The sequence below is a fragment of the Herpailurus yagouaroundi genome, unplaced genomic scaffold, assembly GCF_014898765.1.
Source record: "Herpailurus yagouaroundi ecotype Mexico unplaced genomic scaffold, PumYag 100, whole genome shotgun sequence".
NCBI lineage: Eukaryota > Metazoa > Chordata > Mammalia > Carnivora > Felidae > Herpailurus > Herpailurus yagouaroundi.
In genome coordinates this window covers 79,473,336-79,498,306 of record NW_024412391.1, presented here as the reverse complement: position 1 = coordinate 79,498,306, position 24,971 = coordinate 79,473,336, and the positions used below count along the sequence as shown (strand labels likewise).

General features: G+C 35.7%; 1 protein-coding gene across 2 annotated transcripts in view; it reads right to left on the bottom strand.

The window, feature by feature from the left end:
* Nucleotides 1-24,971, bottom strand: part of FAM185A (family with sequence similarity 185 member A) — a 76,431-nt gene that overhangs the window by 8,262 nt on the left and 43,198 nt on the right. For both annotated transcript variants that reach the window (XR_005789459.1, XM_040472847.1), the window contains exons 6-7: nucleotides 14,225-14,320; nucleotides 9,197-9,331 (exon numbers count right to left, since the gene is read on the bottom strand). Coding sequence is in view for 1 of the 2 variants with exons in the window: in XM_040472847.1 (XP_040328781.1) it covers nucleotides 9,197-9,331; nucleotides 14,225-14,320 (231 nt within the window). In the remaining variant the exon portion in view is untranslated. The remainder of the gene's footprint in view (nucleotides 1-9,196; nucleotides 9,332-14,224; nucleotides 14,321-24,971) is intronic.

Here is a 24,971-nt window from a genome sequence, read left to right as displayed (position 1 = left end):
TATAGTGCATTATCAAAACCAAGTAATTGGTTGGTGAAGTACAATTAATTAGACTACAGACCTTACTCAGGTTTCACCATTTTTTGCATGCACTCACTTTTTTACATTTTTGTGTACACTGATATGACATTTTATCACATGTATAGATTTATAACATCAATATAACCAAGATATAAAACTGTTGTATCACCACAAAATAAGTCTCTTGTGATATCTTTATAGTCTATCCTGTCTCTTCCCTAACCTTTAGCAACCACTTGTCTATTCTCCATTTCTATAATTTTGTCATTCCAAAAATATTATAATAATGGAATCATACAGTGTGTAACATTTTGAGACTGGCTTTTTTCACTCAGCATGCTGCCCTCAAGGTCTATCCAAGTTGTGTGTATCAATAAAAATTCCTTTTTATTGTTGAATTGTATTCATTGCACAGACATACTACAATTTGTATAACAATTTACTGATAGATATTTTCATCATTTCCAATTTTGGGGTATCACAAATAAAGCTATACTTTTTGTGTATAGGTTTTTATGTGAACTCTAAGTTTCATTTCTTCAAGACAAATGCCCAGGAGTATAATTGCTGGATCATATGGTAGTTTCATGTTTAGTTTTTTAACAAACTGCCAGACTGAATTTTAGAGTGGATATATCATTTTACACTCTTAACAGCAATGTTAGAGAGATCCAATCTCTCCACATCCTTACCAGCATTTAGTATTAGCAGTATTTTTTATTTTATGTATTCTAAGAGGTAATATCTCATTCTGGTTTTAATTTGCACTTCACTAATGGCTAGTGATACTGAATGTTTTTGTGTTTTTATTTGCCATTGTATATCTTCTATGGTTGCACTGTTTCTTAAATCTTAGGCAAGCACACTTTTATGGACACAAATCATTTTTCTTCATTACTGGGAAGAGTACATTCAGGGTAAGATTCAGTATTTCTTAAATGACCAAAATAAATACAAATACAAAAACAAACAAAAATCCCCAGGCATTACAAACAGAATTCACATGCTCTAAGACTGGGACCTGCACTTTGATCTCTAGGTTAGGGGTAAGCAAATTATAGCCCATGGGCCAAATCTGGCCTGAGGCCTGTTTTTATGGCCTAAGAGCTAAGAATGACTTTTACATTTTTAAGGGGTTATGTTAAAAATAAAAAGACTATGCAACAGAAACCATATGTAGCCTGCAAAGTCTAACATATTTACTATCTAGTCTTACACATAAAGTTTGCATATGAAAAGAAACAAAACCTGGTCTTTTTTGGTACACATTAAAAAATAATGTTCATGTCTAATTATCTATGACATTCCCAGAACTTTAACAAAATGATGGGTAAACAAAAACACATTAAAAGCACAATCTGGGGCACCTGGGTGGCTCAGTCGGTTAGGTGTCCTACTCTTGATCTTGGCTCAGGTCATGATCTCATGGCTTGTGAGTTCGAGCCCAAAGCTGGGCTCTGCACTGATGACCTGGAGCCTGCCTGGGATTCTGTCTCTGTGCCCCTCACCTGCTTCTGCTCTCTTTCACTCTCAAAATAAATAAATAAACTTTAAAAGCACAAAAAATCTGAAGGCAGTTTTTCTACATTAACTCCCTGTTAAAAGTATTTTTTAAAAATGTTTATTCATTTTTGAGAGAGTCAGAAAGAGACAGAGAGACAGAGAGTGAGTGGGGGAGGGGCAGAGAGAGGGAGACCCAGAACTCGAAGCAGGTTCCAGGCTCTGAGCTGTCAGCACAGAGCCCAATGTGGGGCTCAAACCCATGAACCATGCCATCGTGACCTGAACCAAAGTCGGACATTCACTTAACTGACTGAGCCACCCAGGTGCCCCCCTGTTAAAGTATTTTTAAGCAGACAGCCATAAGTCTATAGCATTCTTCATTCTCTTACTGAATTTCTTCCATGTCCTCCTAAAACACATCTACATGACTGATAAATCCATGTGCTATAAGCTTGGAGAAAACTCAAACTTCAGAGTATTCTAAAAAAAAGAATTATTTCTATGAGTCATAATAAAACACTAGATTTTTTCCCCCCATTTGGAGGTAAAGCACTGTCTCTAGATCTAAAAGTGGCATTCTGTGGGCTTAGTACCATTTCAACTTCTTTTCCAACTCATGAATCAGTTTTCCATTATAAATCACAATACCATTCAATGTATAACTCTCTGGCCTGAAAACAAGCTGAGAATTCTATTTTGGCTTGGTGGCCGGATCCCAAATGAATTTATTTTTTATATGCTTTACATTTCTAGTTTTACTAAAATAAAATTAACCCAGTAGTATCACCTTCTATACTAAGCAGATAAGGACACACATCATTTGGCTGGCAACACGCTTTATCTCTAATACTCTCTAAACATCTAAACTGGGGCTTTTAAGATAGAAAGACTTTGTACCACATGCAGTTTTGGGCTCAGAGAATGTTATTATATACCACAGTGAGGTTTTATATCTAAGTTGATGAACCAAGGCTAAAAGCTAATGGAGAAGTCAATTTCTTACAAGAAATATCTTACCTAAGCCATTCACCACCTGTTGAATTTGCTATATATGGGTAGAGCACAAAACTTGGAACCAAGGATCTTAAAAGGATTAAAAAATGCACTCCAAAGAATACATGCTGCACACAGCTTTTAAAGTAGGTAAATGTTTCAGCCTGAGCTTTCTTTTGACCTCAGAATAGCATATAATACTTGTAAGTCATTTTAAGAATTGTGCAATGTACAGTTATTAGTGACAGCAACAGCAAGGGAAATCATGAAGCAGGAAATCAAATAAAATTACAAGGCTGACACATCAAACCCTGTGGGAAGCCTGTGCCCTAGGGACTAATTTTTACTGGCATGCTTCTTGCAGAAATCATGCAGAAGTCATGCTACAGATACAATCCAGACCTCTTAGCAGTGAGGGTATTTCTGTTTCTATGCCTCATAGGCTCTGTAAGGAAGGCCCAGATGAGCTGAGCTCAGCTGCCTATAATAACAACTCACATATAAAACTGCTCATTATTTCCAAAACTGGGTTTCAGATTGGAAATCTCCACAAAAAAAGCAATCTGCCCTGATTTTCTAGGCCTCTTAAATTATTCCATCCATCTGATAAATAAGGTCTGTGGCCTTCTGGGCACCAAACAGTTTTAGAATCAAAATGAAACATGAAAGTTTCTGTAAACTCAGTCACTTGTTCATACGGCTGTCTCCAAAAGGGACTGCCCTGTCTCTATGTGAGGTCTCTCTGCACAATTACTCTAATGGATTTAACCTACTATCAGAGACAATCTAGAGATACATCTGGGGCTTGTAGTAGGTCATGTGGGACTTTACAAAGAAATTCTGCTGATCAGTACCTAGATTCTTGTGTTGTGAGCAGGAAATAAACTTTGTTCTGCAATGTAGGCCTTTCTGGTTTAGGAAGGAGGGGCTAGAGTACAAGACACATAACAAATCACACACAAAAAGAATAGGCTGAGGAGCTTCATAAATACCAATGGGGTAAGCATGTATCTTCTTCATAGCATCCATTTATCTATTTCTTCAAGCAAAATTTGTTGAAGGCTTATTTATTTTTCTGTTGAGTTTAAGAGACATTACTATGGAGTCCAGGCCACAGAAAGAGCTCTTCCGAATTACTGCAGTAGCCTGCTAGTTAGCTTTTCCTTCATTCACCATTGTCCTTTCCAATCTTTCTCCACTCAACATTCAGTGAACTTTAAAAAAAAAATTTTTTTTAATGTTTATTTATTTTTGAGAGAGAGAGAGAGAGAGAGCGCGCGCTGGGGAGAGGCAGAGAGAGACAGAGGCACAGAATCCGAAGCGGATGCCAGGCTCTGAGCTGTCGGCACAGAGCCTGATGTGGGTCTTGAATCCATGAACTGTGAGATCATGACCTGAGTTGAAGTCAGACGCTTAACTGACAGAGCTACCTAGGTGCCCCAACATTCAGTGAACTTTTTTTTAAAGTTTATTTATTTATCTTGAGAGAGAGAGAGAGTCCCAGTGTGGGGCCTAAACTCATGAACTATGTGAGATCATGACCTGAGCCAAAACCAAGAGTTGGACACTTAACCAACTTGAGCCACTCAGGCACCACTCAGTGAACTTTTTAAAAAAAGTTTTTTTAATGTTTATTTTTTTGAGAGACAGCGAGACAGAGAGCAAGCAGGGGAGGGGCAGAGAGAGAGGGAGACACAGAATCTGAAGCAGCTCCAGGCTCCAAGCTGTCAGCACAGAGCCTGACACAGGGCTTGAACCCACGGACCACGAGATCATGACCCGAGCTGAAGTCAGACGCTTAACTGACTGAGCCATCAAGGTGCTCCCCACTCAGCGAACTTTTTAATGCATAGATTTGATTGTGTAAACCCAGATGAAACCTTTTGGCGCCTTTGCATGCACTTAGTTTAAAATCCAAATCAGCCCTATATGATCTGACCCCTTCCAAAGTCTCTAGCCTTCTTTTATGCCACATTCCCCCTACTCTCTATATTCTAGCTATATTGTGCTTCTCTCACCTCTTCAAACTCACAATGGTAGTCTAATTTAGATAGGTCACATACATGCTTTCACGGTACCATATACATATCTTTACTACAACATTTATTCCACTTCATTGTGTTCACTGATTTGTCTTGCCTTACTAGGATGTAAGCTTCCCAGATGACAGAGAGACCATACTCTATTATCATTCATTCCTAGTTTCTAGCAGTGCCTGACTCAAAAGTTTGTTGAGTGAATGACTTACCAAATGAAGGAAAACACAGAAGATAGGAGGAGGAGGAGATAGGCAAGGGAAGGTAACATTTGTTTTAAAATATATTATGCTTGAGGTGGTACTGGTTTAGTGGAATAGAAATGGGCAAGAAAAAAGAGATCAGGTCTGCAGACAGTGATTTTATCCAGTGACAGGACTAGTAAGTGTTCCTAAATAATTTAATGAGGTCTTTTTTAATGGCTAAAGTGTTGAGAATAGGGTTTTAAAACTGAATTAAAATGAAATCTAAATTTCATGATTCTATGAGTAACAATAGAAAATGACAAAGTAGCTTTAATTTGTAATTTAAACATTAATATATGTAAAATAATTTGATTATGCTATCATGCAGAACATTATTAAACAAATTTATATTATTGCTTTAGACTACTGGGGCCAAAAAGGTTAACTCTACTGTCTCCTTATTAAACTCAAGAGATTGGATCATAAGAAGTTGATTCTTACTACATTAAATACAGTTAAATTTTCATCAAACTTTTACTATGTCACTAAGAGTCTGCCCATTAGGCACTGAGTTAGTGTGTACAGGTCTTATTTTTATTCGTTATGCTTTTTGTTAAGATTCTATGATTTTTAACAGATTGTTTAATTTTATGACATAGAAAACAAAGGCATACCTTGCTTTATTGTACTTTGCTTTATTGTGCTTTGTAGACATTGTATTTTTTTACAAATTGAAGGTCTGTGGTAACCCTGCACTGAGCAAGTCTACTGGCCCCTTCACCATTTGCTACTTTGTCATATTTTGGCAATTGTCACAATATTTTAAACTTTTTCATTATTTTTACATTTGTTACGGTGGGTGATCTACGATCAGTGATCTTTGATGTAACTACTGTGACTGCTTTGAAGCACCACAGATGGCACCCATGTAAGACTGCAAACTTAATTGATAAATGTGTATGTTCTGACTACCCCACGGACTGGTCAGTCTCCCGTCTCTCGCTCTCCTCACACCTCCATAGTTGCTGAGACACAACAATATTGTGCCAACAACATCAGCCCAGTTAACAACCCTACACTAGCCTGCAAGTATTCAAGTGAAATGAAGAGTCACACATCTCTCACTTGAAATCAAAAGCTAGAAATGATAAAGCTTAGTGAGGGAGCCTTGTCCAAAGCCAAGATAGGCTGAAAGCTTGGCCTCTTGTGCCAAATGGTTAGCCAGATTGTGAATGCAAAGTAAGGTTCTTGGAGGAAAATTAAAAGTGTGACTCTAGTGAAGACACGAATGATAAGAAAGTGAAACAGCCTTACTGCTGACATGGAGATAGTTTTTGCAGTCTGGATAGAGGATCAAACCAGCCACAATATTCCCTTAAGCCAAAGCCTAATCCAGAGCAGGGTCCTAACACTCTTTAAATCTTCTCAAGGTTTAGGTGAGAAAGCTGCAAGAAAAAGGTTTGAAGCTAGCAGAGGTTAGTTCATAAGGTTTAAGGAAAGAAGCAGTAACGTAACGTAACGTAACGTAACGTAACGTAACATAACGTAACGTAACATAACAGTGCTCCATAACATAAAAGTGCTAACGTAGAAGCTGCAGCAAATTATCCAGAAGATCTAGCTAAGATCATTAATGAAAGTAGCTACACTAAAAACAACAGATCTTCAATGTATACAAACAGTGCTATATAGGAGGAAAATGCTACTTAGGACTTTCATAGCTAGAGAAGAGAAGTCAACGCCTGGCTTCAAAACTTCAAAGGACAGACTGACCCTCTCGGCACAGGCTAAGGCTGCTGCTGACTTTAAGTTGAAGCCAATGCTCATTTACCATTCTGAAAATCCTAGGGACCTTAAAAATTATGCAAGGGGCATCTGGGTGGCTCAGTTGATCGAAAGTCTGTCTGACTTTTGGTTTTGGCTAGGTCATGATCTCGCGGTTTCAGGGTTCGAGCCCCGCATCAGGCTCTGTGGTGGCAGCATGAAGCCTGCTTGGGATTCTCTCTCTCCTGCTCTCTCTGCCCTTCTCTGTCTCTGTCTCTCTCAAATAAATAAATAAAAGTTTAAAAAAAACCTTAAAAATACTAGGCTAAATCTATTTTGCCTGCACTCAATCAATGGAACAACAAAGCCTGGATGATAGTACATCTGTTTACAACATGACTTACTAAGTACTTTAAGTCCACTGTTGAGGCCTATTTTCAGAAAATAAGATTCCTTCCAAAATAAGACTGTTCATTAACAATGCAGTGGTCAGCCACTCAAGAGCTCTGATGGAAAGGTATAATGGGATTAATGTTCTCATGCCTGCTAACACAACAACAATTCCGCAGCTTATGGACCAAAGAGCAACTTCAACTTTCTATTCTTATTATTGAAGAAATACATTTCATAAAGCTATAGCTGTCATAGACAGCGATTCCTCCGATGGATCAGGGCAAAGTCAATTGAAAACCTTTTGAAAAGGATTCATTCTAGATGCCATTAAGAACATTCATGATTCATGGGAAGAGGTTAAAATTTCAACATTAGTAGGAATTTGGAAAAAGTTGATTCCATCCCTCATGGACGGCTTTGAGAGGGTCAAGGCTTCAGTGTAGGAAGTAACTGCAAATGTGGTGGAAAGAGGAAAAGAACTAGAAGTACAGCCTGCGGATGTGACTGAATTGCTGCAATCTCAAGATAAAATTTGAATGTATCAAAAGGTACTTTTTATGGATGAACAAATAAAGTGGTTTTTTGAGATGGATCTATTCCTGGTGAAGACACTGTGAAGACTGTTGGAATGACAACAAAGAATTTAGAATATTTAGAATATTCCATAAACTCAGTTGATAAAGTAGCAGCAGAGGTGGAGAGGATGGATTCTAATTTTGAAAGAAGGTCCACTGTGCGTAAAATGCTATCAAACAGCATTGCATGCTACAGAGATATCATTTGTAAAAGGAAGAATCAATGCTGCAAACTTCCCTGTCATCTTTTAAAGAAATTGCCACAGCCACCTTGACCTTCAACCTTCAGCAACCACTACCCTTACAGTCAGCAGCAGCCATTGACATCAAGGCAAGAAGATTATATGACTCATTGAAAGCTCAGATGATGGTTACCATTTTTCAGCAATAAAACATTTTTAATTAAGGTACCTGCATTGTTTTTTAGACATAACGCTATTGCACACTTAACAGACTGCAGTATAGTATAAACATAGCTTTTATATGCACTGGGAAACCAAAAATATTCATTTGAATTGCTTTTTTGCAGTGGTCTGGAACACAGTATCTCTGAGGTATGCCTGTATTTAAAACTGAAATCTGATCTCAGGAAGACACTCCACTGCCACCACTGCCACCACTACCACTGCCACACACATTTTTCCAATGCTGTTCTGGTAAGATTTTAAGGAAAACTTTACCAGCATTAATTCTTTTTTTTTTTTTTATCGTTTACATGTATTTATTATGTACATATATACAATAAATATTTTAAAAAGTAGTATCAGCCATCAATGCAGCCAAAGGTAATTTAAGAAAACGTGCAAAAGCCATTCACATTTCTGGGACTAAGAAATTGTTATATTAAAAGAGCAAGTTTACAATGTGCCTAATACCAAACCAAATGTGTGTTTATTCCAAACATATAAAGGTAACCTTAAATCTTGCATTCTATGTATTTAGATGATTTTTAAGGCCAACAGTTAGAAAGCAGATTTACCAGCAAAAAAAAAAAAAAAAAAAAAAAAAAAAAAAATTAATGGTTAAAAAAATTTTTTTAATTGTGGTAAAAAAAGGCATAACATAAAAGTTACCATCTCAATCATTTTTAAGTTTAAAGTTCAGTAGTGTTAAGTATATTCACACTGTTGTGAAACAGATCCTCAGAACTTTTTCTTGCAAAATTCAAACTCTATACTCATGGAAGAAGTCCCCATTTTCCCCTTCCCCTACCTTCTGTTTCTATGAACTTGAGTACTATAGATATCACATATAAGAGGAATCATACAGTATTTGTCTTTTTGTGACCAGTTTATTTTACTTAGCATAATGTCTTCAAGGCTTATGCATGTAGCATGTGACAGGATTTCCTTCCTTTTCAAGGCTAAATAATGTTCCATTGTGTATATAAGCCACACTTCACTTAACCATTCATCTACCAATAGACATTTAGGTTGCTTTCACCTTTTGGCTACTGTGATAGCGCTGCTGTGAATATGAGTGTGCAAATATCTCTTGGAGATAGAAAAATATTTTAAATGGCTTTTATCCAATGACAGGTTAGTGAGTAGTTCAAATTAAATGTCTGCATTGTGCTACCGATAAGCAGTTGGAAGAAAAGAGTGTCAAAACACCAAAATGTGACAGTGTAAAGGAATAAAAGACTAAAACTGCAGTTATGTATACCATATTTCTACTCGAGTACAGATGACTATTCACCTTACATAGCAAAACGCAGCACCCTTACCAGTAATTATTACACCATCATCTTTATGAGCTTCAGCCATTTCTTGAACATGGACTTCTGAGTTCACGTCAACCTCTTTCCCTGATAACTCTAAACGAGCTTGAAGAGAAGATGCGACCTTGACAAGAATAGAGCCTGTAATAAATTTAAACGAGTTTATTAATGCAAAGAAATCAAAAGTACCAAGGGCTATTTGGAAAATGATTGAAAGGGCAGCATTGCTCCTAGAACCCTGTCTTTACTCCTTGGCACATTTTATTTAAACAGCAGTGCCTTTTCCTTACTCCCAAGGCATTCACAGTAATTCTTGTCAAGGGTATGAGTCATTAGAACATTATGAACTCCTTCTGCCAAGAGCTCTATCTCGTCAGCTTACCCAATATATCAGAAAAGTGTAGTGTACTACACATGTAGTTTGTAAACAGTATTTACCATTAATTGAGCATTTGCTGAGAGCAAAACAGCTTAATTAGGTTATCTCTTCTAATCTACATATCAACTTTATAAGTTATTATTGTAATCCCAATTTTACTTGCTCAAGTTCCCAATAGCACTAGTGTCGCAAACTAGATTCACTTCAATGACAACAGGGCCCATGCTCATAACCACTGTGGTATTGCACATACTGCTACCTCATCATATTTTAGGACTTCGGTTTTCACTGATCACTATGACACAACTAGAATCCTAAACTCTTGTGTTTTCAGTTGTAACCTGTGTATGTTGGGGTGGGGGGTGGGGTGGAATGGGGGAAATAACAATAATAAAAAAGGGAACATTTGAATTTCAACTGACTCATGTTTCTTTTCAATGGATATCAGTCTTTTTGTGTATGAGACAAGACATTCAACTTTATTTCCACTACAATCTTATAGTAATTTAAGCTTTTAAAGGAGGAAATAAGAAAAAGTACTCTGTTAGCTAAGTAATAATTTTCCAAAACAATTATATCTGTTGGGGTTGCAGTGCAAATTCATTAACACACTCCTGCTTCAGAAGTTTTTCTTTCTCTGTTTCTCATAAGTCAAATAAAATAAGTAAGAGACCCCTGCCATAAAGCATTAGGTCCATTTCCTCTGTGGACAAAAGTGGTCAGGACGACTTTCATTGTGAATGTTGCAAAGATTCCTTTTAAAGTGCACTTATTTATGGGTCACTGTTTGTCTTTTAGTTTGGTTAGCATCAGATTAAGTTTCCCTAATTTCATATCTTCTCGGCATTCCTAACTGAAGCTGGAAAGTCTGAGCTAAAACTGATAAACTCTCATAATCATCTCTCAAAAAGGGGGGAAATAAGGTATATCACTACAACTGGGTTATATTATTTAAAAAACAAATTGCTTTTCAAGATTTAAATGTAAACTACTGACCGGAGATTCCCCATAACAACAGATATGAGGGATTTAAGTTAACAAAAAGTAGATTTTTAAAACCTTTTTCTAGGACTTTTTATCTCTAAACAAATCAAATGTGGTAATTTTATGAACACTTTTTTCTGTTTTTAAATGAAAAAGCGATGTTAAATATGTGAGAGCTTTAAAAATGTTAAGCAAAATAGGGGCGCCTGGGTGGCTCAGTTGGTTAGGCGTCTGACTCTTAGTTTCAGCTCAGGTCATGATCTCACAGTTCATGAGTTAGAGGACCACAATGGGCTCTGAACTGACAGAACAGAGCCTGCTTGGGATTTTTCTTTTCCTCTCTCTCTATCCCTCCCCCGCTTGCTCGTGCTCTCTCTCTCTCTCTCTCTCTCCCTCAAAAAATAAATATATGAACATAATTTCTTAAAAAATTAAAATGTTAAGCAATGCAACTAGCTCTATCCTTATCTTTCTCCACATTCTTAAAAACAAAAATCATCACTACCAAAACTCCATTACTGTCTGTGAAAGAATTCTCATGACTTGAAAAATTTTCCAAATCTCCCATCTTTAACACTATATTGTTTAGAAAAGAGAACTCTTGCTATATCTTCAACCTCTTTCACTTCATAAACTATTTTCATGGTTACTGACATCAATCCACACTGGTCGTGGAGCCTACTTAAATAAAGTTTAAGCCAACTCGGGGCTTGAACTCATGACCCTGAGATTGAGACCTGAGCTGTGATCAAGAGTCGGACGCTTAACCAACTAAGCCACCCATGTACCCCTCAATACCATTTTTTAAAATTAAAACGTGAACTAATACTAATTGTACCATTTACTGAAAACATACTATATTAAGAACAGTGGTTTTATCAAGGACAAATTTTAAATGGAAAAGTAAGTACTGAGATGCAGGTCTGACTCTTAAGCCTATTAAACATGGCCTCTTTGAAAGAATTAATAAGGTCATCATGTTAACTCACAGGAAGAGAAAACAAGCATGCAACATTCTTTTTCGCATGGCAAAATGAAGAACATCTAAGAGACTCAAGGGGTTGGCTCCCGAACCCTATAGCAAGATAGCAGCAGAGTTGGAAAGGATTCTAGATGTCTTTACTAACCATTAAGCAACAGAATCCTGAATAATTTTCCATTACTCTAAAAAGTTACTGTTCCCAAGTGTAATTAAAAGACCTGACAGAAATTTTTGTTTCCAGTTATCTTTAAGCTTCATGCCATTTCCAATAGGAAAAAACACGAAGTTATAATCCTAATCAAATTTTGTTACATCATATGCTATTTCAATAGGTTACTGGAATAACATTCCAAATAATGCTCAAGAGTATTTTAAGTGAAGATTAACAATGTTTTTGTTTATTTTATCTTTTTGCCCATCCATATACAAAACAGGAAATAACTTTCATATAAGAGCTACTTATTCAAAACTCTGTTTTTACTCTGTTACTAGTTACATTAAATTAGCAATGGTTTACATTTTTTCTCTTTGGGCCTTCATAATAAGAGAATGCATTATATGACTTAAAAATTTTTTTTAATGTTTTTATTTATTTTTGAGACAGAGAGAGACAGAGTATAAGCAGGGGAGGGGCAGAGAGAGAGGGGGACACAGAATCTGAAGCAGGCTCCAGGCTCTGTGCTGACAGCACAGAGCCTGACGCGGGACTCGAACTCCCGGACCATGATATCATGACCTGAGCTGAAGTCGGACGCTTAACCGACTGAGCCACCCAGGAGCCCCTATATGACTTTTATAGCACTTACAAAATACCCTGAATGGCATTACTGAAGATCTCAGAAATTTAGAGAGAACACAATATTATCCTATTTTAAAGGAAAAAAAATGTGATCTTGCAAAATCAAATCACACCTGTGTGTCAGCAAAAAACCTTCTGTTTCAGGCCTCTGTGTTTGTAGTTTTATTTTGACACTCTGAAAAGAGAGCCTTGTTGCACAAAAAAGTATTAAACCAACATGACCAAAAATATTGCTAACATCAGGAATAATCAGTTTCTGTAAGTAAGTATTTTCCTTGTTATACATATAGTTCTGTTCTGGCCAATATGCAAGATCTTCTAGACTTTATTAAAAAAATTTTTTTTAATGTTTAATTACTTTTGAGAGAGACAGAAAGAGAGTGAGAGACAGACAGACAGACAGTGCATGATCAGGGGAGGGGCAGAGAGAGAGGGAGACACAAAATCTGAAGTAGGCTCCAGGCTCTGAGCTGCCTGGGCAGCCAATGCAGGGCTTGAACTCATGAACCACAAGATCATGACCTGAGCCCAAGCTGGATGTTTAACTGACTGAATCACCCAGGCGCCCCTACTTAAAACAATTTTTAAACAGAGCTATGTTTTTCAGGGCAGCTGGGCTCAGTCAGCTAAGCATCTGACTCTTGATTTTGGATCAGGTCATTATCTCAAGGTTCATGAGATCCAGCCCTGCATCAGGCTCCACGCTGATAGTGTAGAGCCTGCTTGGGATTCTCTCTCCCTCTCTCTGCCCCTCTGCTGCTTGTTCTCTCTCTCTCAAAATAAATAAATGAAACTTTAAAACAAAAAACAAAAACAAACAAAAGCAAACAAACAAATAATAAACAGAGCTATGTTTCTGAACTTTCTGTACCCAGGCCACTTCAGCCCCTATGGGCAAGCTATTTCAAGTATCTGAGCCACTTGGCACCATGTACACAAAGACTTGTATTCAGTCTTCATGTGACTAAAAAATGTATTTTTAATGAAATACTTGGATTCTTAGAAAAGTTATTTGTAACAGAAATATATACAAAGAGACATGTCATGCTAGTCTTAATACTAAGTCAACAATCACGTTAGAGGAACTTCCTGGTGATACCTTTATTTTGGGATCATACTTTGCAAAGATTTCTCTTTCAAGAGAAATCTTCTCTTTCAAGAGAAATTCTTCTCTTCAAGAAGGTCCTCTTACATGAGGGTAGAAAAGCTTCCAAAAGAACGTATGGGAGCATTTTCACTCAAAAGGATATTCTATTTCAGACATAAAACCAAATTGAAAAACCCAAACACTAACAATTCCACAGTAACAGTCAATATATTGTAACATTAAAAAAAAAAATTTTTTTTAATGTTTATCTTTATTTTTGAGACAGAGAGAGAGCATGAGCAGGGGAGAGGCAGAGAGAGAGGGAGACACAGAATCCGAACCAGGCTCCAGGCTCTGAGCTGTCAGCACAGAGCCTGACGTGGGGCTCAAACTTGTCAACTGCGAGATCATGACCTGAGCTGAAGTCAGACGCTCAACCAACTGATCCACCCAGGTGCCCCTATTGTTAACATTTTTGTTTGCACTACAAAGGGAATGATAGTATTTATGGCCATCTGTTTCAAATCAGTCTTTATTTTTTTTTCTTTTTAGAGATTTTATTTTTAAGCAATTTCTATATCCAACGTAGGGCTAGAACTCACAACCCTGAGATCAAGAGTCGCATGCTCCACTGACTGAGCCAGCCAGTACCCCCTCCAGTCAATCTTTAAATCAAGTTCTATCAGAAGAAATCTTCTTGAGCTCACGATGTCAATACAGATAATCTGACCATCTGTTTCCTAGATGTTACATAAAACCTTCCGTACACCATATGTCAAAATAAAACATTCCACTTGGCTAACCTTCATGAGATTTTAACTCCACTTTCCCTAGTTGGCTGACGTAAACATCTATTGCACCCAGATGAGTTGAGGCCTTTAGACATCCAGAGGATGAATCTAGGAAAAAAGAAAAAAAAACCATAATCATTCTTATTGTAGTAACTGAAATGAAAAATTTGAAATAAAAGGCTCTGCTTCAGCATTAGGATAAGGCACTAAGAGTCTTGCAAGGTTCTGTATTTTCCTCATAATTATGCCATCTTTCACTTAAAAATGAAAACAGTATCAGAAATCTACAAATCTATACCTAGATAACTAACAAAAAATCCCTATCTATAGTAACCTGCATAACTTATTGATAAACATGTTTATTCTGCAACCTAATATATAGTAAGGACAGTATGCAAGCAGTAGATCCTTGACAGCCAAGACTATTAAGCACCATTGATATATTTAGTTTATTCTCAACTTTCAATATTTACTAAAGAATTTTATCTCATGTAGAGACACGTAGAAGTGGTAGCTAAGTTAACAAAAATAAAAACTTCTGATGTTTTCTCCTTTTAACAAATTTGCTAGTGCTAAAAAAGTACTGTAACAGTGAAAGATTACTTTAGATAAGACTTTGTTGCATTTCTTAGGGGGCAGAAATGGAGGAAAAGGGAGTCACTTAAAGAATGGGTGAAGCTTGTTTATATCTAAATATTTCTTTTCAAGTATTTGGAATTAAACAGATATTATTAAGTCAGGAGAAGAAAATCAGAATTCAGTGGTTCTGATTTGACACTCAAATTTCTCAGTCGTCATTGACCCTAGTTTTCAAAAAACCAACATTTCAAGTTGAAGAAAAAGCTTACAAAGTTAAAGAAGTAAGTGAAAGATGTTGAAGAGTCAGCACTAAGTAGCTTCTCTTTCCTCCTCAACTATAGCAACTGAACCTTTTAATTTACCTGCCCTGAGAAAGGCCAAAGCATATTTGTTTTAGAAAGGCCTCTTAAAAAGCTTATTTTATCAGGAACTTTTATTAGGAACTTTACTACTTCAAAGTGAAAACAAAATAGGGAGTGTGGTGAAAATAATGCCAAAAATTATATTATATTTTTAATAAAATGTGTAGAAAAAAACATTCATATACTAGACATTTTTCTTTCAAGTTTTAAAGGACCCCAAATAAAGAAAACAACTTGGGAATAAGCTGGTTAAAATCTGACCCCAAGATAATTTATAATAATTATCTGTAATCTATACTGAAAATTGCCCTTTATCAGACCCAATTTATTTAATTTTTAAGTATAAAAAGTAAACACTGATGCTGGGAAATTAAGTCACTAGTGATAAATGACATAGAATAGTTGGGCAAAGAGGAATATCTCTCTCCTCAGTTACCAACAGAAATTCCTTTTTTATAACCTCTTACTGCATCCTAAAAGAAGCCAAGTAAAAATATACTGTGGTTAAAAAAATGTGGACTACACAATGTGTGTATTATCCCAGGTTGAATGAAGTAAAATATTTGAAACATTAGTTTGATTTCTTGCTTTCTCTAGGGGGCTAAAAACACAAGATTTTCATGAGGCCAATAAACAGTACTTTTCACTTCTCCCCCCATCCCAATGGGAAATAAACAAGAGCTAAATAATTTTCTCATAAGCCACTGAGTAATTACATCCTCATGTTATCAGTCTTGAGCTCTGATAATGGCCAATTCCTTGGAGACTGTTTAAAAAAAATTAAAACTCAAGATATGTTTTCAAAAGAGAAAGCAAAAGTGATATTTAAAAAGCTATGGAGCAAAACAAACACTAATTTTCTTTTGTTTTCTATAATACACATGACTGGAACTAAAAATAAATTCTCAAGAATCAAATTAAGGCTTTCTCTAAAAAATTTCATTTTTGTTTTGGAAATTCACATAATGGGTAAATTCTATAAGTCTTGGAAGAAGCCTTAAGGGAAATATACATTAGAGGGTGGGTGATTAAGAAGTGAACAGAAATCATTAATCCAGGTAATGTTTGCAATAAGTAGACTCTCACAGAGAGTCTTCTATCATCCCAATTTTGGACAAAGATCTTGTTTGATTTGAGTTTTCCCAGAAAATTACAGATACAATCAGGAAAAAATGATGTCAACTACCAGTTAATCACTACATACAACCAAAAAAAAAAAAAAAAAAAAAAGAAGCTATTTGTAATATACATTTAGCTAACAGCAAAGAATAATAACTACTTGAAAGGCTAAAATACCTAATTTTGCCATTTTCTTTCAGATAATGGGAGAATTCTCTCAAAATGGGTCAAACACGTTCAGAAAGATTTTCTGAATTTTTTTTTTTTTATCACTTTACCTTAAGTTTCAACATGTAGATACTAAGGAACAGCAACACAAAAGGTATTTTTTCATTTCTGCAACTTAATTCCTACACTTCCAAAGATACACTAATTGCATGAACAAGGAACAAATTTCATATAATGGACATAAAGGATTTGCAAAGGCAGAATTTTAAGGTCACTTCATGTAAAGCTTTCTCAATTAGTGCCCTGCTTGTTATTCTGTAGGGAGGGAACATACAGGAGGCTAGGCTTAAAGGAACAGACAAGGCAAACCACCCCACTCCCTGCCTCAAACATGAACATATTTCTGTTTTTAAAGATAAAATTACTAGTACATGGCTTCTGGCAGTGCCTTCCAAAAAAGGCAACACATATAAATTAAAAAGAAAAGGAGGTGTCTGGGTGGCTCAGTCCAATGAGTGTCCAATTCTTGATTTTGGCTCAGGTCAGGATCCCAGGGTCATTGCACTGAGCCCCACATGAGGCTCCAAACTGAGCATGGGGCCTGCTTGGGATTCTCTCTCTCTCTCTACCTCTGCCCCTCTCCCCCACTCGCACTCTTTCTCTCTCTCCCTAAAATTAAAAAAAAAAAAAAGGGCAACATAAGGCAAAGAAAGTAAAGCGAGGTGAACAACTCTATTATACTTCTATCTTACTGTTATCTATTATCAAGCTTTGCCTTGTCCTGTTGACTCATTTTAAATAGAAGATGATCTGGTGTTCCAGAAAAAAGGCATTTTTTAAAAAAAATATGAATCCAAGGAAAACCCTGGTTCTGATATACATAATCAAAATTTTTATATCACTTCAGCTTCTGAGAGAGATCGGTGTTACGGAAACTAGGAAGTACAGGGTTTTGGGAGGTGAGTGATAATGTGTATACAAAATCCAAATGACTGATGAGATCACTTAAGAATCTGATCAATTATATTGTCTAAACTCCTTTGACCTGAATTACAAATATTCTCTAAATAAAGGAATCATGGGAAAAATACTTCATCTATTATCCTGAAATCAGGATAATACTTAAATAATCTGAAATCTCCTAATATTCCAACTTTATAATACTATATAACTTTATAATATATTTAGATGTAAGACAATCTATATTACAAAGGACAGGAGTGGATAAATGAATCTATTTGACATAATACAAAATGGCATAATATTAATTCTAAATAGACTGTGAAAAGTTAAGTTTCTATATTGAAATTACTAGAAACTCTGCTAAAACGTCATGTAAAGAGGCATAAATAAAAAGTCAAAAGGAAAATTAAAATGCAATTCTGAAATATATCAAATTAATTGATAAAGGCAAAAAGCAAAAAATAGAAAATACAAAATAAAATAAAATGGTAGACACATATCCAACCATATCAATAATTATACTAAATGTTAATGGACTATATCCTCCAATTAAAAGACAGTTTGCAAAATGAACTTTAAAAAGTAAGTGCCAACTACACTGTCTATGAAAGAGGATTTTTAAACAGATAGACTGAAAGTAAATGAATAGAAAAATATATACCATGCTAACATTAAGCATAAGAAGGCAAGAGTGCCTTTATTATTACTAATATTAAGCATAAGAAGTGAAGAGTGTTTTCACCATTAGATGAAGATAATTCAAGACACAGAATATTACCTGAGATAAAGCAGGGCAGTTTGTAATGATAAAAGGGTTAATTCAACATACAGCCATAACAATCATGAATATGAATATCATAAATAACAGAGATTCAAAAACCAAATGTAAAGTTGACAGAATTCATTGAAAAATTTAACCCCCTCTCAGCAACTTATAGAACAGCTAAGACTCCCCAAAAATGTATTATACCGTATGCTCATTTCAATGGCATGTGATACAAAAATTCACAAGATAGAACCATATGCTGCTGAATGATAAAATAAACTGCAATAAATGTAAAACAACAACAACAACACTGAAATCACATAAAGAATTTTCTCTGACCAGAATGGAATTTAGTTAGAAACCAATAAAATAAGAGATCTATAAAAATCTTAAATATACAAAAATTTAAAAATAGACTTCTAAAGACCAAAGAAGAAATCAAAAGCACAATTAAAAATCTTCTAAAGGATGATTTTTAAAATGCAACATTTCACAGAACTAGAACAAATGATCCTAAAATTTGTATGGAACCACAAAAGACCTTGAATAGCCAAAGCAATCTTGAAAAAGAAAAGCAAAGCTTCAGATATCACAATTCCAGCCTTCAAGTTATATTACATAGCTACAGTATCAAAATAGTATGGTACTAATGCAAAAACAGACACACAGATCAATGGAACAGATTAGAAAAACCAGAAATAAACCCATAATTATATGGTCAATTAATCTTTGAAAAAGGAGGAAAGACAGTCTCTTCAATAAATTTCAGTTGGGAAAACTGGACAACTGCATGCAAAAGAATGAAACTAGACCACTTTCTTACACTATACACAAAAATAAATTCAAAATGAATTATAGACCTAAATGTAAGACTTGAAACCATGAAAATCCTAGAAAAGAGCACAGGCATTTATTTCTCTCACATAAGCCATAGCAACATTTTCCTAGATATGTCTCCTGAGGCAAGGGAAATAAAAGCAAAAATAAGCTATTGGGACTACATCAAAATAAAAGCATTCTGTACAGTAAAGGAAGTAATCAACCAAACTAAAAGGCAACCTAAACGGGAGAAGATATTTGCAAATGACTTATCTGATAAAGGGTTAGTATCCAAAATATATGAAGAACTTACACGTGTCAACACCAAAAAGCCAAATATTCCAATTAAAAAATGGGCAGGAGACATGAAAAGAAATTTATACAAAGAAGACATCCAGATGGCCAACAGACACTTGAAAGGTGCTCATCATCATTCATCATTGGGGAAATGTAAACCAAAACTACGTCACACCTGTCAGATGGCTAACATCAAAAACACAAGAAACAACAGGTGTTGGTGAAGATGCGGAGAAAAAGGAACCTTCTTGCACTGTCGGTGGGAATGCAAACTCGTGTAGCCACTGTGGAAACCAGTATGGACGTGCCTCAAAAAGTTAAAAATGGAACTACCCTATGATCCAGTAATCATACTACTGGGTATCTACCCCCAAAATACAAAAAAAATACTAATTTAAAGGGATATATGTACCTTTATGTTTATAGCAGCATTATTTACAATAGCCAAATTATGGAAGCAGCCCAGTGTCCACTGATAGATGAATGGATAAAGAAGATGTGGTGTACATATATAAATAAAGGAATATTACTCAGCCATGAAAAAGAATGAATTCTTGCCATTTGCAACAATAGGGATGGAGCTAGAGTACAATGCTAAGCTAAATAAGTCAGTCAAATGATACTCTATATGGAAAACCCAAAAGATTCCAACAAAATACTGCTAGAATTGATTCCTGAATTCAGCAAAGTTGCAGGACATAAAATCAACACACAGAAATCAGTTGCATTCCTATACACCAACAATGAAGCAACAGAAAGAGAAATCAAGGAATTGATCCCATTTACAATTGCACCAAAAACCATAAAATACCTAGGAATAAATCTAACCAAAGAGGTGAAAAATCTATACACTGAAAACTATAGAAAGCTTATGAAAGAAATCAAAGAAGACACAAAAAAATGGAAAAAGATTCCATGCTCCTGGATAGGAAGAACAAATATTGTTAAAATGTCAATACTACCCAAAGCAATCTACATATTCAATGCAATCCCTATCAAAATAACACCAGCATTCTTCACAGAGCTAGAACAAATAATCCTAAAATTTGTATGGAACCAGAAAAGACCCCGAATAGCCAAAGCAATCTTGAAAAAGAAAACCAAAGCAGGAGGCATCACAATCCCAGACTTCAAGCTATACTACAAAGCTGTAACCATCAAGATGGTATGGTACTGGCACAAGAACAGACACTCAGATCAATGGAACAGAATAGAGAACCCAGAAATGGACCCACAATGTATGGCCAACTAATCTTTGACAAAGCAGGAAAGAATATCCAATGGAATAAAGACAAATAAACTCAAAATGGATGAAAGACCTCAATGTAAGACAGGAAGCCATTAAAATCCTCGAGGAAAAAGCAGGCAAAAACCACTTTGACCTCGCCTGTAGCAACTTCTTACTCAACACGTCTCCGGAAGCAGGGAAAACAAAAGCAAAAATGAATTACTGGGACCTCATCAAAACAAAAAGCTTCTGCACAGTGAAGGAAACAATCAACAAAACTAAAAGGCAACCAACAGAATGGGAGAAGATATTTGCAAATGACATATCAGATAAAGGATTAGTATCCAAAATCTATAAAGAACTTCTCAAACTCAACACCCAAAAAACAAATAATCCAGTGAAGAAATGGGCAAAAGACATGAATAGACACTTCTCCAAAGAAGACATCCAGCTGGCCAATGACACATGAAAAAATGCTCAACATCACTCATCATCAGGGAAATACAAATCAAAACCACAATGAGACACCACCTTACACCTGTCAGAATGGCTAACTTTAACAACTCAAGCAACAACAGATGTTGTCAAGGATGCGGAGAAAGAGGATCTCTTTTGCATTGTTGGTGGGAATGCAAGCTGGTGCAGCCACTCTGGAAAAAAGTATGGAGGTTCCTCAAAAAACTAAAAACAGAACTACCCTATGACCCAGCAATTGCACTACTAGGCATTTATCCACGGGATACAGGTGTGCTGTTTCGAAGGGACACATGCACCCCCATGTTTATAGCAGCACTATTAACAATAGCCAAAGTATGGAAAGAGCCCAAATGTCCATCGATGGATGAATGGAAAAAGAAGATGTGGTGTATATATACAATGGAGTATTACTCGGCAACCAAAAAGAATGGAATCTTGCCATTTGCAACTATGTGGATGGAACTGGAGGGTATTATGCTAAGTGAAATGAGTCAGTCAGCGAAAGACAAAAATGATATGACCTCATTCATATGAGGACTTTAAGAGACAAAACAGATGAACATAAGGGAAAGGAAACAAAAATAATATAAAAACAGGGAGGCGGACAAAACAGAAGAGACTCATAAACATGGAGAACAAACAGAGGGTTACTGCAGGGGTCGTGGGAGGCGGGATGGGCTAAATGGGTAAAGAGCACTAAGGAATCTACTCCTGAAATCATCGTTGCACTATATGCTAACTAATTTGGATGTAAATTTAAAAAAATAAAAAATAAAATTAAAAAAAATAAAATAAGTCAGTCAGAAAAAGACAAATACCATACAATTTCACTCATATGTGGAATTTAAGACGCAAAACAAATGAGCAAAGAAAAAAAAAAGAGCGAGAGAGACAAACCAAGACACAGACTCTTAATTATAGAGAACATATTGATGGTTACCAAAGAGGAGGTGTGTAGAAGGATGAGAGAAATAGGTGATGGGAATTAAGAAGTGCACTTGTGATGAGCACTAGGTGATGTATGAAATTGTTGTATCAGTATTTTGTACAGCTGAAACTAATATAACACTGTATATTAACTATACCGGAATTAAAATAAAAACTTAATTAAAAACATTAACTCAAGGGTATACATGTACCCTGATGTTTATTGTAGCATTATTTACAAAAGCCAAATTATAGAAGAAAAAAATGCAACATTGCAAAATGTGGGGAATACACTGCCTTTAACAGACTTATAATTTAAATGCTAATATTAACAAAAATTCTAAAAAAAAAAAACTGTCTAAAATCACTGACCTAATGTTTTATCTGAGGAAGCTAGAAAAAGAGGAGCAAGGAAACTCCAAGTTAATAAAAGAAAGAACATAATAAATAAAGAGCAGAAATCAATTAATACATTAGAAAACAAACAATAAAGACACTAACAAAGTGAAAAGTTGGTTCTTTGAAAATAAAGTTACCCTCATTAATCAAGAAAAAGAGAATACATATATCAATATCAGCAATGAAGAGGAAAGAAATACCACTACAGATCCTATAGGCATAAACAGGAATATAAGGGAATACTCTGCACAGCATTACGTGAACAAATTTGACAATGCGATAAAATAGACAAATTCCTTGAAAAGTACCACTTACTGAATGTAAAGTCAGACAAAACAGAAAATAGAATAATAAAATATCTATTAACTTACACAGTAATTTCATTCTAGACAAACATGTTGAAGTAATACATTGGAGAAAGAAAGTTTTGTCAACAAATGGTGATGTAACAATAACATCCAGATGGGAAAAAATAAATCCGGATTTCCTGACTCAGATTAAACACAAAAATTAGAAATTGATCAAAGGTAAAAGCAAAAATTTGAAAGCTGCTAGAGGAAAACATAGGACAGCTTCATGATTGAAGGCAGCCAAAGATTTCTCAGGACACAGAAATCAATAGCCATAAAAATAATTGGTAAATTAGACTTCATCAAAATGGAAATCTTCTCATCCAAATACACCATTAAGAAAATGAACAGACAGGGGCACCTGAGTGGGTCAGTTGGTTGGTTAAGTGTCCAACTCTTGACTTCGGCTCAGGTCATGTTTTCAGTTGTGAGATTGAGCCCCGTGTCAGGTTGACTGTGGAACCTGCTTTAAGATTCTCTCTCTCCCACTCCCTCTGCCCACACTCTCTCAGTCGAAAGAAAGAAAAGAAAAGAAAAGAGAAAAGGAAAAGAAAAAAGAAAAGAAAAGAAAAGAAAAGAAAAGAAAAGAAAAGAAAAGAAAAGAAAAGAAAAGGAAAGAAAAGAAAAGAAAACAGAATGACTGACCAGGCAAGCCACAGGCTGAGGGAAAAAACAGAAAAACAAGGTTACAAAGGATTGTTCCCAGAATATATAAAGAACTCCTCCAACTCAGTAACAAAAAGACAATCCAACTGAAAAATAAATGAGCAAAAGACCTGAACAAAATTTCACAAAGATATACTAATAAGCAGTAAGCGCATGAAAAGTACTGAACATCATTAGTCATCAGGGAAATGTAAAATAATACCAGAGGGATACCACTGCACACGGGTAAAATTAGAAGACTGACAGGGGCACCTGGGTGCCAGGTGGTTGGGTGGCTGACTCTGGATTTCAGCTCAGGTTATGATCTCACGGTTTGTGAGTTCGAACCCTCTGTTTGGTTCTATGCTGACAGCATGGAGCCTACTTGGGATTCTCTCTCTGCTTTTCTCCTGTATGCACACACAGGCATTCTCTTTCTCTCTCAAACAAATAAATAAACATTAAAAAAAAATAAAAGACTGACAAAAATGTTGGTGAGGATGTGGAACAACTAGAATTGTCATATGTTGTAGAAAGGAGTGTAAAAGGGAACTTTGGGGGAAAAGTCTGGAAGTTTATCATGCCTACTCAAATCAGTGATTCTATTCCTAGGTATTTACCCAAGAAGGGGAAAAAATATATATCATCCATATATGTCTTCATAAAATGACTTGTCTAAGAACGTTCATACCAGTTTTATTTATAAATGCCAAAAATTAGACATAGCCAAGGTATCCAACAACAGGAGAATGGATAAACAAATTAAGCTTTCTGGTTACCTGCTTCCACATTTGCACCCTCTGGTACATTACAAAACAACAGCTAGGTTGCTCTTTAAAAAAAATTAAATATTACTTGCCTGCTAACACCTGTTGTAGCTGAAATTAAGTCCCAACTCTCGCAATGTCTATAAAGGCCCTATGATCTAGCCCTCACGTACCTTATCTCCCACAACTCTCCACGAGTTCTGTTTCTGTATCTGTATCTTGAAAATGATAGATCCATTCCATTTTCAGGGCTTGCGCTAGCTACTCCTCTATCTGGGGAGCTCTGCATCCAAAATTTTATGAGCCTCTTTCCCATTATTCTGGCTTGAGTTCAAGTGTCCCTTCTTCAGACCCTCCCTGATTACTAACTGAAGTAACTTTGTTTTCCCCATTCTCTATCCTATTACCCTCTCTTATTTATTCATTGCACAATCTGAAGTTATCTTTGGTTATTTGCATGCTTATTGTCTTTCTTCTCAGGCTGAAGGTAAGCATGGAGACTATGTTTTTGTTGACCAATATTATGGTCAGTACCTAAAAGAGTTCCTGAGATACAACAGGCACTCAATAAATACATGTTGACTAGTTACTGCCATACTCAAGGTTGTCTTCAAATGTTAACAGAATCTTGAGAGCAGTAAATAAAGACATAATTTATACCTTTCCTCCAAAGTATTAATATAGATATTGAAAGAAATAAAGGAATTTATGAAATGAACACTTCCTTAATAATTAAGTTTAAAACATAGTGACTTGTTCCATATTATAGATAATAAACTGGAAGAGGAGAAAGAGAGGGATAATTTATTGAATAACTACCATGCATTGCGATGTATTTTATATACTGTTGACCCTTGAACAACATGGGTTTGAACTGTGTGGGGCCACTCAAA